At 37.2% G+C, this 16,057-nt stretch overlaps 1 protein-coding gene across 2 annotated transcripts in view; it reads right to left on the bottom strand.

The window, feature by feature from the left end:
* Positions 1–4,707: 4,707 nt before the first annotated feature.
* DIPK2B (divergent protein kinase domain 2B) overlaps positions 4,708–16,057 on the bottom strand; it is a 102,570-nt gene continuing 91,220 nt past the window's right edge. For both annotated transcript variants that reach the window (XM_074300797.1, XM_074300798.1), the window contains exons 5-6: positions 11,406–11,694; positions 4,708–10,214 (exon numbers count right to left, since the gene is read on the bottom strand). In XM_074300797.1, coding sequence (XP_074156898.1) covers positions 9,874–10,214; positions 11,406–11,694 — 630 coding nt within the window. In that variant the 3' untranslated portion in view covers positions 4,708–9,873. The remainder of the gene's footprint in view (positions 10,215–11,405; positions 11,695–16,057) is intronic.

The following is a 16,057-nucleotide window of genomic DNA, read 5'->3' as shown; positions in this document are numbered from 1 at the left end:
CCAGGTAATTAGAGTGAAATGAACTTTATTTGTTTGGGTTTAAACCAAATGTATTTAATTTGGGGGGTGGGAAAGTAGTATCTAACTCTAGTTTTTTCATCTGGGATACTTGGAAGTCTTCCCCACTTCTGCACTCAAACTATTCCTCTGGGACAGCCAGATTTTAAAAAAATATACCAGTGTGTGTGTGTGTGTGTGTGTGTGTGTGTGTGTGTGTGTGTGTAGATATATAAAGCTTTTATTTTCAAAACATATGCATAGACGGTTTTCAATATTCAACCTTGCAAAACCTTTTGTTCCAAGGTTTTTCCCCCTCTCTTCTCCCCACTCCTTCCCCTAGATGGCAAGTAATCCAATATATATTAAACATGTGCAATTCTTCTATATATATTTATACAATTATCTTGCTACACACGAAAAATCAGATCAAAAAGGGAAAAAATGAGAAAGAAAACAAAATGCAAGCAAACAACAAAAAGATGAAAATGCTATGTTATGATTCACACATATGATACACACAGTCTTCTCTCTGGGTTCAGATGGCTCTATCACAAGACCATTGGAACTCTGCCATGTGTTTTGAAGACCCACTACCACCAGAAACCATAATTCTCACCCTTGTTGTTTCCCATTACCACTTATCTGTGTATCCTAGAAATCACTGGGCTTCCTGGTGGTGGGAAGTCTTGCAATCACCAGTTCTGATCTCCTACCTTATCTTTCCCCTCTCCCTCCTTTATTAGCACCCATCATAGCCACTTGACCATTTACAGAGCCTGACTGAGATGGGAGCCCCCAATTCTGTTGTTTCTGGTGAAATGGAGAACCACCAGACCTTTCAGTATTCTTCAGCTACGCATCTTCAAGTTGTCCAGGTCTTAGCATATGTCCTTTCACTACACCCAGCAAGCTCCTGGATCTGATCTACTAGTACTTTCCATCTGTCTTACTGATGACTCTTCCTATTTTCTGAACTTTCCATCCATAAAAAGCTAAACTTTTTTTTCAGCATGTCTCTCTTAATTAGCACCTTGAAGACCTGAGATTGTCTCATTTTTTATCTTCTCAGTCCTTAGTATAGTGCTTGGCACATGGTAAATAAATACTGAATCATTTTTCATTCATTCATAAAAATGAAAAAGTAAACTTTTTTTGGAAGAGCTTTTTTGGTAATCAGACAACTTAGAGATTTAGGGAATAAAAGATCCTGGTGTGTCTGTTATTTGTTGACTTTAAAAGGCATTTCACTCAGAACAAAGTGTAACTTTGAAGGCGTTCCTCGTTCAAGTTTTCTCCTATTCACATGGAGCATGGGCAAGTTGGGATCAATGAACTTATTCTTTTTGATCTCTTTCTTCACTTCTTTCTCCCCATTCACAAAAAGCTGTGAGTAGCAAAATGGCTACAATTCATTCGCTGTGACCTAGAGATAAGTTCGATATGGGGTGGTATATACTCCTACTGTTGATATTATGCACTCTTAAACAAGAAACACCAAGTAGGAAGGTAAAGGCAAGAATAATAATAATATTTACTTCATGGAAGGCACAGGCAAGTATTAAGAAAAAATAACTCCACCCATAAACTTGGGCCACATTTTTGTGCAAATGTATCCAGAGTCTTGATGGTGAAGAGAATAGCCATGAACTTTTGGAAACCTAACAATGAGGTATGTGAGGTCTGGACATCTGTGTAGTCTCTCTGAGGGATAATCTCCAGCTTCTCTTCTGATACTCTCTCCTACTGGATGAAACTGCTTTTTTATTATTGTCATTTTCCTACTGGACAAACTTTTCTTCTCTGCTGTTCTTAGGCTGTTGTTTTGTTAAGCTCTTTTAACTAATACTAACATTAAGCTGTGTGTCTATACAACTTCCCAAGTCATTTTCTTTGGCTGGATGTTGAAGCAGTGTTTCATACTTCCAGGCTAAGCAACACCCACCCTATTCTATCCCTTTTTTGTTGTTATTTTAATATTTTATTTACTTTAACATTTTTATTTAAAGTTTTGAGTTCTAAATTCTTTTCCTCCTCCTTTCCCTTCTTCCCCCTCCCTTTCTTCTTCTCCCTCCCTGAGATGAGATGGTAAGCAGATATAGATTATACATGGGCAATTATTTCCATATTAGTCTTCTTTACAAGAAGACTCAAAAGAAAAAAAATGAAAGAAAGAAAGTGAAAAATAGCATGTTTCAGTCTGTATTCAAACAATATTAATTCTTTTGCTGGAGGTGCCTAGTATGCTTCATCAGTCCTTTGAGATTGGCTTGGATCAATTATATTGCTGAGAATAACTAAGTTATTCCCAGTTCTTCTTCAAACTATATTGTTATTACTGTGTACAAAGTTCTTCTGATTTTTAATCATTTTACTATGCATCAGTTCATTTAAATCTCTCCAAGTTTTTTTGAAGTCATCCTGCTTGTCATTCTTTATAGCACAGTAATATTCCATCTCTTCAATTTTCAATTTTTAGCCACTACAAAAAGAGATGCTGTAAATATTTATGCCCTTTGGGCATAGTTCCAAATTGTTCTCCAAAATGGTTAGATCAGTACCCACCTCCATCAATAGTGCATTAGTGAGCCAGTTTTCCTATATCCCCTCCAATGTCCAACATTTTCCTTTTTTCCTTTTTTTTTTTTTTATCATATTAGCCATATTAGGTGTGAGGTAGTACCTCAAAGCAAACTATCCTTTTTAATCCTGGGATCTGTAAAGCTGTTGTGCTTTTGTCCTCCAGATATTTTTCCTTCTAAAGTTATATAATGGACAGTAAAAAAGCAATAGAATCAAATTTTTTTAGGAGCTTCCTTCTATAAAGTGGTAGTACAAAGCATGACATCTTTTTGTAATAGAGGATTCTCCTTTTTTTCCAATAAGCTTTTTAACAATAGTAGAACTCTCCTCCATTTATTTAGCTCTCTCAATAGCTGCTCTCTGTCAGTTGTGCACAAGGCTCTCAGGCAAATGTGTTGTATCTTCTGATATGAGGACTTCTCTGAGCAGCATTTCTCATCTCTTATACCTTCTTTGATTATTGACTTCTGATTGTCTTTTCTGTTCTTCTATTTTTCTAACTCTAGTACTCCAAAGCAGAGACTCCAAGTATGGAATGACCCATCTCTATCCCAAAGCCACATAAATATTTAGTTATTATATAGCGACCCCCAAGCTATTCTCTGATAAAGAGTTTCCCATCAATAAATTAAGAAGTCCTGGAAAGATTCACATTAAAATTGGTTGTTGGGAAGTAATGTACTGTAGCCATCTTTACACCTATCAGCGCTCTTGCTTCTGAGCTGCTTTCAAAAAAGTCTTTTCAAAAGCACATTTATCTGAAGGGCTGCTTTCTTCTCAGATCCTCGGAAAGTCTCAAGTTGTTTTTGGTTTTTTTTTCATAGAAATGCTCATTTTATATCCTTTTAGTACATCAAATATCCAAATAACAACCTTACACAAAGACTCAAATTTCCAGAGAGGCTATGACAATGAAGATGAAGAAGAGAATATTGTTTCAATGTTTAAATGATTATTGATATCACATAAATGCAGGACTTCTTGAACTTTTTCCACTCGAAACCCTCTTTTAACCTGAGAAATTTTTATGTAACCCCTGCTAAATAGATATATAAAATAGGCATACAACTTACATATTTACTGATAATAAATCAATCATAATTTTATAGCTCCCATATTCCATCATGAGACCCCATCTGAGATTACAAACCACAGTTTAAGAAAGAAGCTGGGACATAAAGTATAAAATGGGATAACATTCTGACCTAAGGTATTTGCCAATGCCACAAAAGCTATCTTGTGGCAAGTCAAATCAAAAGGTTTTCCAAATGTTCTCATTCATAAATAACCACTTTTAGTTTCTGTGGTAGAAGGTTTTGAGAATAGGGGAAAGAAAAACTTGATTTTAAATAATCAGGAAAAGGAAATTGAATAGATCATTTGCAGGAGTTTTAGACTTGTGAAAAAGGCAAGAGACTGAACATGGGAGAAATTGGGAGAAGTTGACAAATGTCTAAAGATTATCAACCTTTATATCTTCTTTTTCAGGTTTTTGTGAGAGAAATGTGAAAGGGGAGATGGAAATAAGGAAAATTAAGGAGTAGGGACCAAAGGAGAAATAAGAAGGAAGAAGGCTGAGAGAGCAAAGCTAATAAAGCAAGTATGTTTTGACTCCCAATTCTAGAATCAGGTTACTTTCTCACTTCCTCAGCTTTCCAAAGGTATCCTAAGAGGTCTGAAGGTTTCTCTTCCCTAATGTCATCCATTTAAGCCTTCACTAGTTGTTTTTCTCCCCTTTCCCTGAACTACTAGTGACTGACTAGTACAAAGTTCCATTTAATATCAATTAACTGTTACAAAGGGATAGTTAGTTCAAAGTTATATAGCAATGACAAAAATACAACCATCTCACTTCTCTCAATTCCACTTTGGCTTCTGGGAATAGTGAGCTCACTCTTAGCACAATCTCTACATAGTATTAGTTCCATACAAGTTCATATTTAATAAGTTCATGTCTAGACGTAATGTTTTTGTGGGAGGATTCCTCAACTCAGCAGATTCAGACACCAGAAAACTATTGAGCTGACCTTTCATAACTCTCAAGGTCATAGTGTCTAATCTCTTCAAACAGAAAACAAATTCTGAGGCAAAGGACTGAGGCTTGTTTTGTGAGCCCATATAGCAATCTTTTTTCCTTTTTTGTGTTTTATTTTTCTCCAATTATATGAAAAAAAAATTTTTAGCATTCATTTTTAAAACTTTGAATTCCATATTCTCTCCCCTCCCCCCATTGAGAATGCAAGCAATTCAATATAAGTTATATTTGTGTAGTCACTTTGTATATGTAGTCCTTTCCATACTAGTCACATTATAAAAGAAAACATAAACCAACAACAATAACAACAAAAAAGCTTCAAAAAATAAAATAAAAATATGCTTCAATCTGTATTCAGACACCATCAGTACTTTTTTGGGCTATGGATATAGCATTTTTTATCATAAATCCCTCAGAGTTGTATTGTATTGCTGAGAATAGTTGTGTCATTTGTAGCTGATCATCTTAGAATATTACTGTTACTTTGCACATAGTGCATTTTACTTTGCATGAGATCTCATGGAAGTCTGTTTAGGTTCTGAGAGCACCTCCTCATCATTTCTTAGAGCACAGTAGTACTCTATCATAATCACTTACCACAATTTATTCTTCATATCCAGCTTAATAGGGAAAACCCCTTTACAGCTGGATGCTGTCACTGAAAGAGTTCAACTAAAAGACAGAACAACCAAAAAAAACCCCCAAAAACAAAAACTCAGGTTTGATCACTAGTGCTCTTTGAAGGCACTTCGGTTCTAACTATATGGTCCAGCTAAGAGTCTTCTCTTAACTATATGGTTAGTAGACTGGAATCTGTGACAGAAAGTATCCCCATGCTTCTTTGTGCAAGGCAGGAGGTAAAAATTGGGTTCTACTTAAGATAAATGAATTTGAAGTTGAGATGAAATGCAATAAGGAAGAGGGAGGAATAGGGCATACATACACTTGGAACTAAAAACCAAATTAGAGGTTTTTCCAAAAGATTGGCAGCTGTAGGCTCCTCCAAAGATTGATATGATAGAGCCACAGAAATAATTAGTCAACAATTACTGGTTGTTGGTTATTGTGATGTGTGCTTGAAGAAGACCATAATGCTACCACTGTATCAGAGTCAAGGTGTATAACATGTCCAACGATGACTGATCTGAATAATAAGGGCTTGGAAAGTTCTTATTGCATGAATAGTCCATATGAACGCTTGGTGTGAATTCCCTTCATTTGTGCATCTCATATTTCTTTTGACCTACTTCAATTCTGTTTTGCTCATAGAGAACAGCATCATCTCTGATGAAGACATGATATGTTGAATAGTCCTGTGCCAGTATCTCCCATTTCTCATAATCAACTCCTAAATTCTTCAGAGAGTCTTTGTATCACTTTTTTTTTCTGATCTCCCTGTGAGTACTTGTCCTGTGTGAGTTCTTTGTAAAATAGTCTTTAAAACAAATGGGGCTAGAGAAGACTTTTGAGAATCCCTTGGATGGCAAGGAGATCGAATTAGTTAATACTTAAAATTTTTTAATTTAGGTTATTTATTTGAAGGTCACATATTGAAGGTGAAGCTTAAATACTTTGGCCGCATAATAAGATGATGAGACTCATTGGGGAAAAGATCCTGATGTTGGGAAAGATCAAAGGCAAAGTGATAAAGGATGAAGTGGATTGGTAGTGTCATGGAAATAACAAACGTGCACTTGGACAAATTTCAAGAAATAGTGGAAACACAAGGGTCTGTTGATCTATGGTCCATGGGGTCACAAAGAGTCAGACATGATTGAATGACTGAATAACAAAAATGTTTGGCATTCAAACAAGATGGCCAGAATATCAGAGTTTTGTGCTTTATAGTACAGTCTGAATGCCTGGTAAGTTATCTGGAGAAAGGACCTTCGGATTTTATCCGGCCAGGTGATCTTCAGAATCTTCCTTAAAAAATTTAAATTGAAGCAATTAAATTTCCTGGCATGGTGTTTTCCCCAGGTTTTACAACCATACAACATTGAGGTCAATAAAACAACAGCTCTGTAGACCTTCAATTTTGTATACAACTTAAAATTATTTTACCCATATTTCCTTTGGAGATTCTCAAACCCTAAACTAGCTTGACAATGCATTCATCAACCTCATTATCTATGTGGACATCCTTGGAAAGTATACTGCCAAGGTAAATGAACTTATCCACAGCATTAAAAGTTTCTCCATTTGCTGTAATTGATGGTTCCACTCATAGTTGGTGTAGTGCTGGCTGGTAGAGAACCTATTTTTTCTTGATGTTAATGGTCAGGCCAAAATTTGCACAACCAGTGAAGAATTGATCCATTCCCTGTTGCATCTCAGTCTCAGAGGTTGCAATGAATACATGATCATTTGGGAACAAAAAAGTTGAACACCAACTCTCCCTCCGCTTCAGTCTTGGCTTGTAGTAAATAATTTGTGGTAGTTGACCTTAATGTCATCTTCATCCTGTTGAAGGTGATATGGCTGTGAAAACATCATGCTAAAAGGCACGGTAGCAGGCACATAGCCTGCATCATTCCACTGGTGACTGAGAAAGCACAAGATAATCGTCTGTTATCCAGAGCCCATGCAAAATAGGTGAATAGGACTAATAAACTTCTCTGGGTTTATTGTCTATCAGGCACCGTGCTAATGGTAGGGAAACAAAAACAAAGTCCCTGACCTCAAAAAGCATATAATCTGACACAAAAGGAACCTGAAAAGCTGGGGAGAGATTGAGAAGGTGGGAGATGGTGGAGAAGTCAGAGTAGATGAAAAATAGTATAGCCTGGTGAGCCATAAGGGGCTGCCTGAGCTGAGTTCCCTTAAATGAAGATTTTAGAGTTTGTAATTCCAACCTCTCAAAGAAATGATTATTAAGTAATCAAATATTGGGAAGATCCTGGATTTTTCCACATCCTTTGTTTGGATATTTATTCAAAGCTTAGTTCTGGGAAGGGCAAGGGACATGATGAGATGAAATCTTGGAGTGGTTGCTCTACTCAACTAGTGAACCTTATAGAGCATTTAATGGAAAGTGAAGTCTAGCCCACTGTGATCCACGGAGCAGAGATGGACCTCCTTTTGTTTAAATTGGATAAGAGATAAGTCTTTGTCCAAGACTGAGTGATCAGGGTCTGGCCTTCAGCCCCTCACTAGATTAATCCCCATCTCTCCTTATAATATATAATATTCATTCTTCTCATGAATTGTTAACCAGTCACAATTAAGTACAATCTCAGGAACACCCACTCTTCCAAGGGCAAGTTCCATGAGGAGGTCTTTGGCATTCAAGAGTGCCACTAGCCCCTTTTATTAATTATTGTTAGCATGATTAGTTATCCAGAAACTGTCTCTTGAAGCTTTTATACTTTATACCTCCAAACAGATGGGCAGAAGGTAATGATTGGGTAGACTACCAAGACTTTTGGAATATTGCTTGATAATGAAGTTTTCTCCAGTAACTTTCTTGGGACATTGTGGAGAAATCAGAGTCCCAGAATAGGGTAGCCAGGTGAGAAATGAGCAGAATCCACTAAATAGTCATCCAGTAAAGATCAGAGAAAGAAGCAAGGGGTGCAAAGAGTAGTAATGGCTAGCAAGTCCCTGTTCCAATGCCCTGCAACCCTCTAAGGGAAAGAGAAAGAAAGAGGTGGGACAGGATGAAAAATGATAGGTCACACTCCAGGCTACCTTTAACAGTGAGCTCATTGGAAACAAGATGGCACACTCTGGATAGTCTAGAGTTTAGTTCATAAGATTGTAGAAGATTCCTAGAGAATTAGAACTTGGGTGAAGATGATAGGGGCAGAGGCAATTCTAAAAGAAAGGGCAAAGGATTATGGGAACTACATTGCTTGAGCAGGTCCAGTCAGATGTTGGGTTGGAAGCAATCCTGAAAATTCCTCACCTACATATCCCAATTTGGTAATCCTATGTGTCCTTTCTTTCCTTGGGAAACCTAAAACATGAGAAAATCTGTTTCACTTTTTTGGGTTTTAAATGTTTACTTTGTTTTTTTCAATACATATGTTAATCAGGAGCCTTTGTTAGTTTTGAGTATATTTATTGGAAAGAGAAAAATCTCCAAAGAAGAAAAAGAGGAAAAACTCTTAATATATTGATGTGTTATCAAGGTGTTTCTGAAGTGGGGTTGAGAGGGAAGAGGAGTTACTGATCATTTGGGGTAGTGTTTGGATAAGGCTTTCAGCTCTGAACATCCTCTGATTGTATGAAGAAAAACTGGCAATGAGTAGGAGGAGGATGAGGAAGGATGGAGGGGAATAAAGAAGAAGGGGAAGGGAAAGGGGAAAGAAGGGAAAAGGAGAGAGAAAGAAGAGGAGGAAAGAAAGAGAAAAGACCAGAAGCACAGGAGTGGGAAACTGGGAGAAAAGAGAGCCAACAATATGTTATTGTTTGCCTTTGCCCACCAACAGGTACCACTTGCTGTAGTGGGAAAAGAAATTTTCTATTCACTGCTGTTCATCTGCTCTCAGCTGTTTGATACCTAGCTTCTACAAAGCAAGAGCAGTAATTGAGGTAATATGATGTCCAAGAAGAGGACTCTATTTGGAGTTAAATGACATGGGTTGAATATTGGTTTAACCATTTAAATAATAATAACAATAATAATAGCTAGCATTTGGTTTGCTAAGCTAAACATTTTGCAAATATTGATCTCTTTTGATACTATGAGGTATGTGCTATTATTTGTGGTGTTATTGTTGAGTTGTTTTCAGTCATCTGACTCTTTGTGACCCTATTTGGGGTTTTCTTGGCAAAGATGATGGAGTGATTTGTCATTTCCTTATCCAGCTCATTTCAGAGATGAGGAAACAGAGGCAAATATGATTAAGTGAATTGTCCAGGATCAAACCTGGCATTCTATTTATTGTACCACCTCAGGTGCTATTACTATGCCCATTTTATAAATGAAAAAACTGAGGCAGATGAAGATTAAGTTGATGTGATTGACATAGTGCCAAATGTTATTCAGGCACCAGATGATGGTAGGGACCAAATGTTGGAAACCAGCCATGAAAACCACCAAATATTCACAATGGTCATTCTCTTGTCCAGAGTCACACAGCTAGAGAGAGTCTGAGATCATTCTATCTATTATTCCATCAAGTATTTTCATATTGTGGAAAAAGCATATAAACCATGGTGGGATGCTTTATTAAAGCCTTCCACCACATTTTCTTTTTAGCAGGTGAATGCCAGGTGTTTCTTCATCTTCCTCCATGAGACACCGAGTCTTCTCAGTACCTATCACTGTATTTGCAGTCTGGATAGCGATAAGCAAAACGAGGATCACAGGTTCTCAGTGGTTTCAAGATACCCTTCAGTCTGCTGGCTGCACTGATGACCTCCTGGTCTGAGGATAAAGGGTTCCCACAAAGAACTAGGGCAGAATCTATCTCTGCTTGTATAAGCTGGGGAAATTTCCCTTTGAGAAGCCGGGATAGAAGCTGCTGACAGACCATCACCAAGTTCTGTTTCTCCTTCACTGTGCTGCAAGAAGGAAATGGATACCGGCAGTCTAAGACCAGGCAGCTAAATATGTCTTTGTATTCTTTTTGCCTATCTAGAGTGAGGCTACCTGAAAAAGAAAAGAAACAAAAATACAGATTTTATTTGACCGTCATTCTTCCTCATCATGATGGAAAGTTAATTCATTTATTTTTCTTTTTTCCCTAGAGATGTCCTATCTTTGTATTGGCTCCCAGGACAAGTAACTTGTTTCTCTTCTTAGATGGACAAGAGAATTACTCAAAAAAGATGGAAGTAGAACTCTCATTTATTCATCATAGAAATGGAGCTGAAAGTGGATTAACAAAATCTACATTAAAAGTAGCCACAATCCTGGGATTTTAATCCCAAATCCATGCATAAAAACTGGTAGAATTCTTAATACGTTACTAGGAAGACAACAATTTTCTTTCCTCTTAAATAGCAATCTAAAGATACGAGAAATGACCAGAGCCACATCTAGGACAGGAATGTGCTCTGGGATAGGAAATTAAGAGGATGCAATAGTACTCAGGCTTTGCTTCCTCTGCTAACCTCAGGTAAGGATGCTCAGTCTCCCTTCCCCCATCTACTTCATTGACACTTACCCAGATTAGCTAGTTATTATAGCTCTGGAAATCACCCAACATATGAGTCAGATGATCAACTGGGAAAATAATGAAAAGATGCCAAGCTCTCAGTGGCTACCTTGTCAATTTAAAATATATATATATGATTTATTCACTCAAGTACCTCCCTCATTTTCTTGCTTTTTAATTTTGAAACTTTATAAAAAGCAAATGTGTCAAAAGGGATTACAAAATATACCAATGAATCAGCCAGACATTTAAAATTTAGATAAGAAAAAGCATCTGCAACAAAAGTTTTTTCCCCCTAACATACCAATCTCAGAAGAGAAAATGAGGCTTTAAATGTTGAGAAGGAAAGAAAGGAGCAGGATTGACATGAATATATCACAACAGAAGCATAGATTGTTCTACCTGAATGTCGCTCTCTTGGAACATGTTTTGCCATTTAGATCTCAAGACCAATAGTAATTCTAACAATTGACTGGGACTTGGGAGAATTATACTTTCTGCTGATTCCTGAACTTTGAATGATCATGCTCTCTGACAAACTAAAGATGTTTGTGCTCAGAAATGAAATGATAAGAAAGATGGGCAGGTGAATCTCAGCCTCCCACCTTTCCCCTCCCCTCTGCCTCCCCTGTCTTGTTAAAATTCTCCTATGACAGCTGCTCTTTAGAGTACATGCTGAGTACCTTGCTGCTTGTCAATGACGCCCACTGTGCTGGCATCTCGTATGAACAGATGTCCATTGTCAAAAATGCCAAACGTGCCAGCATCAATGCGGGTGAAGTAAAAGAAATAGTTCAAGTCATTGTTCCTCAGGGAATCCATAATGCCAAGGAGCTGGAATGCCAAGTCAGCTGCCTGGTCTGCAGGTGAGTTGTAGAACTCCTCCAGGGGCTGTGTGCTGGTGCTGACCAGGAATCGGCCACAGGAGCCTAGATATCTGGGCAAGGGCCACCCCTCAGCCCCTGGGAAGATCTAGAAGACAGAGAAAAAATATTTTAAAATAATCACCATTTCTCTCATCTTCCTGTTGCTTTTTTTTCTCTTTCCTTGCCTCTCTCTTCATAATGACAAATGAATATTGAATTTGCAGATAGGTATCTCTTCCCTCAAATCTGTCAGCAAAATCCACCCAAGCCCTTTGCATCATTTTCTAATCACAGTAATCCTCTATCTGCTAATGGAATATTTAAGTAACATGAAGCAAGCCAGCATGCACTAGTCCTTAACTTACCCTGCTACTTGGTTTTATTATAACATTGATTGAATCCATTGTTTGCTTGTAGCTTGGTTTTATGTAGGTCCTGGGCCAGTGATTTAACTAAATGTTCACAGATATATATGGATACACACACATACAGAAACACACAGTCTCTCTCTCAGATTTTTGGATATATGAATATACACACAAAATATATGTAATAAATATAATGTGAATATTTGTGTGTATATCCAGGAATGGAACCATGGTTACAGAGTAGGATAGGTAAATTTTCATGAGGTTATATAATGAGCCATTTATCAGGTCAATAGACCTTTTGAGGCCCCTCACCACCAAAAAAGTACAAAACACGATGCCCAAGTTATAATGAAAATGTGTGATGGAGGTAGTATAGTTTAGTAGAAAGAAAATTATTTTTGAAAGATTTGAAAGCAACTTTTTTTACTTAATATCAGGTTGGCCTTGGAGAAGTGATGTCATTTGACCTGTTAGATTCTTCCCAGCTTTAAATTTGTGACTCTTTAGAGCACTAGGTCAATACTTCTCCCTGGATTGAAACAATAGAAGTTTTAATATTTTGAAATATAAAATATCTAGAAATTGAATCTTCTTTTTTTTATTGTTACTGATGGCCAGTAATTCTTGCCACACCTCCACAAGCCTTTGGATCACAAAAACAAAGTCCAATCACCAAAAAAAGATTATTTTCTCTTTTAGACCTTTTGTACTTCTTCCTCCCAGAGTATCATGCCTAAGTTTCCCCAGATGTGAATCACAAAAACTTAAATTAATATAGCAGTGAAAAATTTTATCAACCCACAAAAACCCCACAAAAAAGTCATTTTAAGTATTCATAAGGACTTGATATGACTGAATATAGGGGGTGAGAGTGAAGAGTCAAACATAACACACACATTGTGAGCCTATGAGAATGATGGTTCCCTTGATAGTAAAAAGGAAATTCAGAAGCAGAGGGAATGGTAGAGTTCAATTTTAGAAATGTTGAGTTTAAGAGGTCAATGGGCAGGTGGAGATGAAAATCTGGAGGTTAGGAGATAGATTAGGTCTATATGAAAAGATATGAGAATGACCAGTATAAGAGATGATCATTAAAACCATGGGAGTTGATCAGATTACTAAGTGGGGGAAAAAAGGATTAAGGGAGAAAAGAAGAAGATCCAAGACAAAGCCCTGGGTAATGCCCACTGTTAGTGGGCTTGATTTGGATGAAAATCCAGGAATGTGAGACAAGAAGAGAATATGGACAAATATGACATAAACATAAAAGAATATTTTAGAGAAGAGGATGACCGACACTGCTAATAGTTACAGAGAAGTCAAGAAAAGCATGAGAATTTTCAAAAGACAATTAGATTTGCCAGTTAGGAGATCGCTGATGATTTTAACAAGAGCAGTTTCAGTTGAATGAAGATGTCGGAAGTCAAATTACAGAGAGTCAGACTAAAGAGAGAGTAGTGCTATCCAGCAAATCTCTAGATTTCAGGATCATCCTACCTAGAAATTCAAAGTATCTTATGCTCTTTATAAGAGTTTGAGGCATAAAAAGCAGTCCATAAACTCTATATAAAGCATGTATAGGTCTGCTGCTTCCAGGTATTTCTGCAGATTACATTGCATGAGCTTTTGCTATTTCTGGGCTTAGAATGTCCATTCTCAAGAACATTCCTTTCAAATCGCATGGGCAAGTACCTATCTACTTCAGCCATGTGGTTCTGCTATAAGTCACCAATTACTGCTCTGGAGTGTTTGGAGAAATCCCTTTATCTTGAAAAAAGGTAAAAAGGAAAAAGAAAAGCACTTAACATAGTTCCTTAGTAAATTTTGATTGATTGTCTAAAAAGGGCTGAAAGTAGTCTGTTTTTCTGATATACAGATATACCTGGGTTCCAGTCACTCATCTTGAGAAAGCCTCAGGCATTGAAAACCCAGCAGATGTTTGTATCTTCTTAGTAAGTATGGATATGTCCATGCTCTTTGTGACCCTGACAAAAGTTTATGGCTTATCAACTCCTTATGCTGATTGGGAGTTTATCAAATTAGTTGAATGGAATTCATTACTTCTCCCCCTTGTAATTGTCCTGAAAATTGAATCTTTGTTATCCCAACAAATCAAAATATACCTTGGCATACTGCTCCATATCCTTAAGTCTGGATGGCTTTTTTTAGCACTTGGAAATGTTCTGATTTTTCTTCCTTATTGCATCCCCTAGAGGTGTGTGCTAAGTTTGTAGGCATCCTCCAGAAAACTTTTATGAAGACCCCAAAACACCCATAGATAACAGGTCTGGAATTTATAGTTATCCCCAAATGATAAAAAATCAGTAAAATTTTATAAAGTTTCTAGAGGTTCATACCTGCTTAGGTACTCACAAGGGCCTGTTTCAATCCCAAAATTACAGGAGAAAAGGAGTTTTAACAAGACAACTAACAAGGGGAAAGGGTAAAATAGGTAAAAGAAAAAGGGAAAAAAATGCTGCTTCTTTTTCCTAGAAAGGAAAGCACTTTGGGTGAATAACAAAAATATGCTTATGCAGCATAATTTTTCAATTTCTTCTGAGTTATCCTGCCTTAATACCATAGGACACTTAGTCAAGCTTGCTTAAAAAAATAAATAAAACTATTCTGGTTGAGATTGGTTAATTGTTTGTTGGGTTGAGTAAAATGGCTTTAAAAAAAATCCAACATCAAAATCATCAAAAAATATTTGAAGTTCCCCAAAAAAGAATTCAACACTTAAGGTTAATTGGAAGTCAAGCTTCACATTCTAGATGAGGTCACAAGATATTCTCCATAACTCAGACCTCCCTCAAAACTAAGGGGCTCACACAGTCTGGTTCCTATCCTTGATGTTGACCTAAGACAGACACATTTGTTTTTTGGCTCATTATTCCCCATCTGGAGTTTACTTTAGGAAAATCTGCAAACATAGTTTGTTCCTATACTTCCATAGATGTGGGCAAAAGGTTCTCGGCTTGCGTGTGTAGTCCCTGTTTTGAGAGGTTCAGATTTCTAGTGTGTGCAGCAACAGATGTTTTGGGGAAAACTCTAGAGGTCTTGCAATTATATCCATGACTTGTATCCAATGATTTGTTCACTAATATTTGTAGGAAGGAGAAAGAATACAGAAAACAGACCTAGAATTCAAAAAGCAGATAACATTTCTGATGGAGGTGTGAATTGCTCTATTAACCCTATCATATTTCCCTAATGTTTGCAACCAGAGGGCTTGGGATACTCTATAACTATGGGCTTATGGTATGGAAAATTGCACAGAATAGGTGAAATAACTCTTCACAGACATTATTGAGTCTCATTACCATCTCTGAATTAAGGGGAAGGCACTAATTTTTTTTTGCCTCCCTTCTGTATTCCAGCAGGAACTCCCCTGCTCTTCTCAGAAAGCTCCATATGTTTCTTTGTCTGAGCCAATCGGTATAGAGGGACAGTGTGAAGGACTAAGTCTCAGGGGTCTCTGCAAGAGTTAGTCCTGGTGGCTGAGCCTGTGCCTCCTACTGTGTACTCTGTTCTGAATATTCTAATGCCAGCCTAAAGTCAAAGGAGAAAGATAAAGGCCAGAGAGAATATTCATCAGCAAACACAAATTTACTTCTACTTATTATAGAAGTCCAGTAACTAGAATGAAAAAAGGAAAACAGAAGGATTGTGCTACACGGATATTCTCTAGATTCTTCTACTCCTAGCATTTAATCCTATTTACTACAAGCAAGCTATTAAAATCCCACCTCACATACAAGCACTTGAAGTGTTGTTTGTTTGAAAAGAGCCATGACATCATCAGGGAGATGATACTCTGACATACAAGTGATTTGGATTTAGGTTAGGAAGGGCCTCACTTTCTCCTCCAGATCCATCTGGGTTCCATGTAAGATACAGAGCAGAAAAACTGGAGATTGCCTTGGACACCTTGGCCTTTTTAAGTAAAAATCTTTCCCTGTCTCAGTTTGTTTAAGACAACATTTTTAGTGATTACAGCTAGATAAAAAATGAAGCAGAAAATGGGTAGTCAAAAAAATATATATATCGATCTATGAGGGGAAGACCTTCAGATTTGGCCAAAATAGAAACAATTAGTTG

The sequence above is a fragment of the Sminthopsis crassicaudata genome, chromosome 3 (genome assembly GCF_048593235.1).
Source record: "Sminthopsis crassicaudata isolate SCR6 chromosome 3, ASM4859323v1, whole genome shotgun sequence".
Lineage (NCBI taxonomy): Eukaryota > Metazoa > Chordata > Mammalia > Dasyuromorphia > Dasyuridae > Sminthopsis > Sminthopsis crassicaudata.
This window is presented reverse-complemented; position numbering and strand designations above follow the sequence as displayed.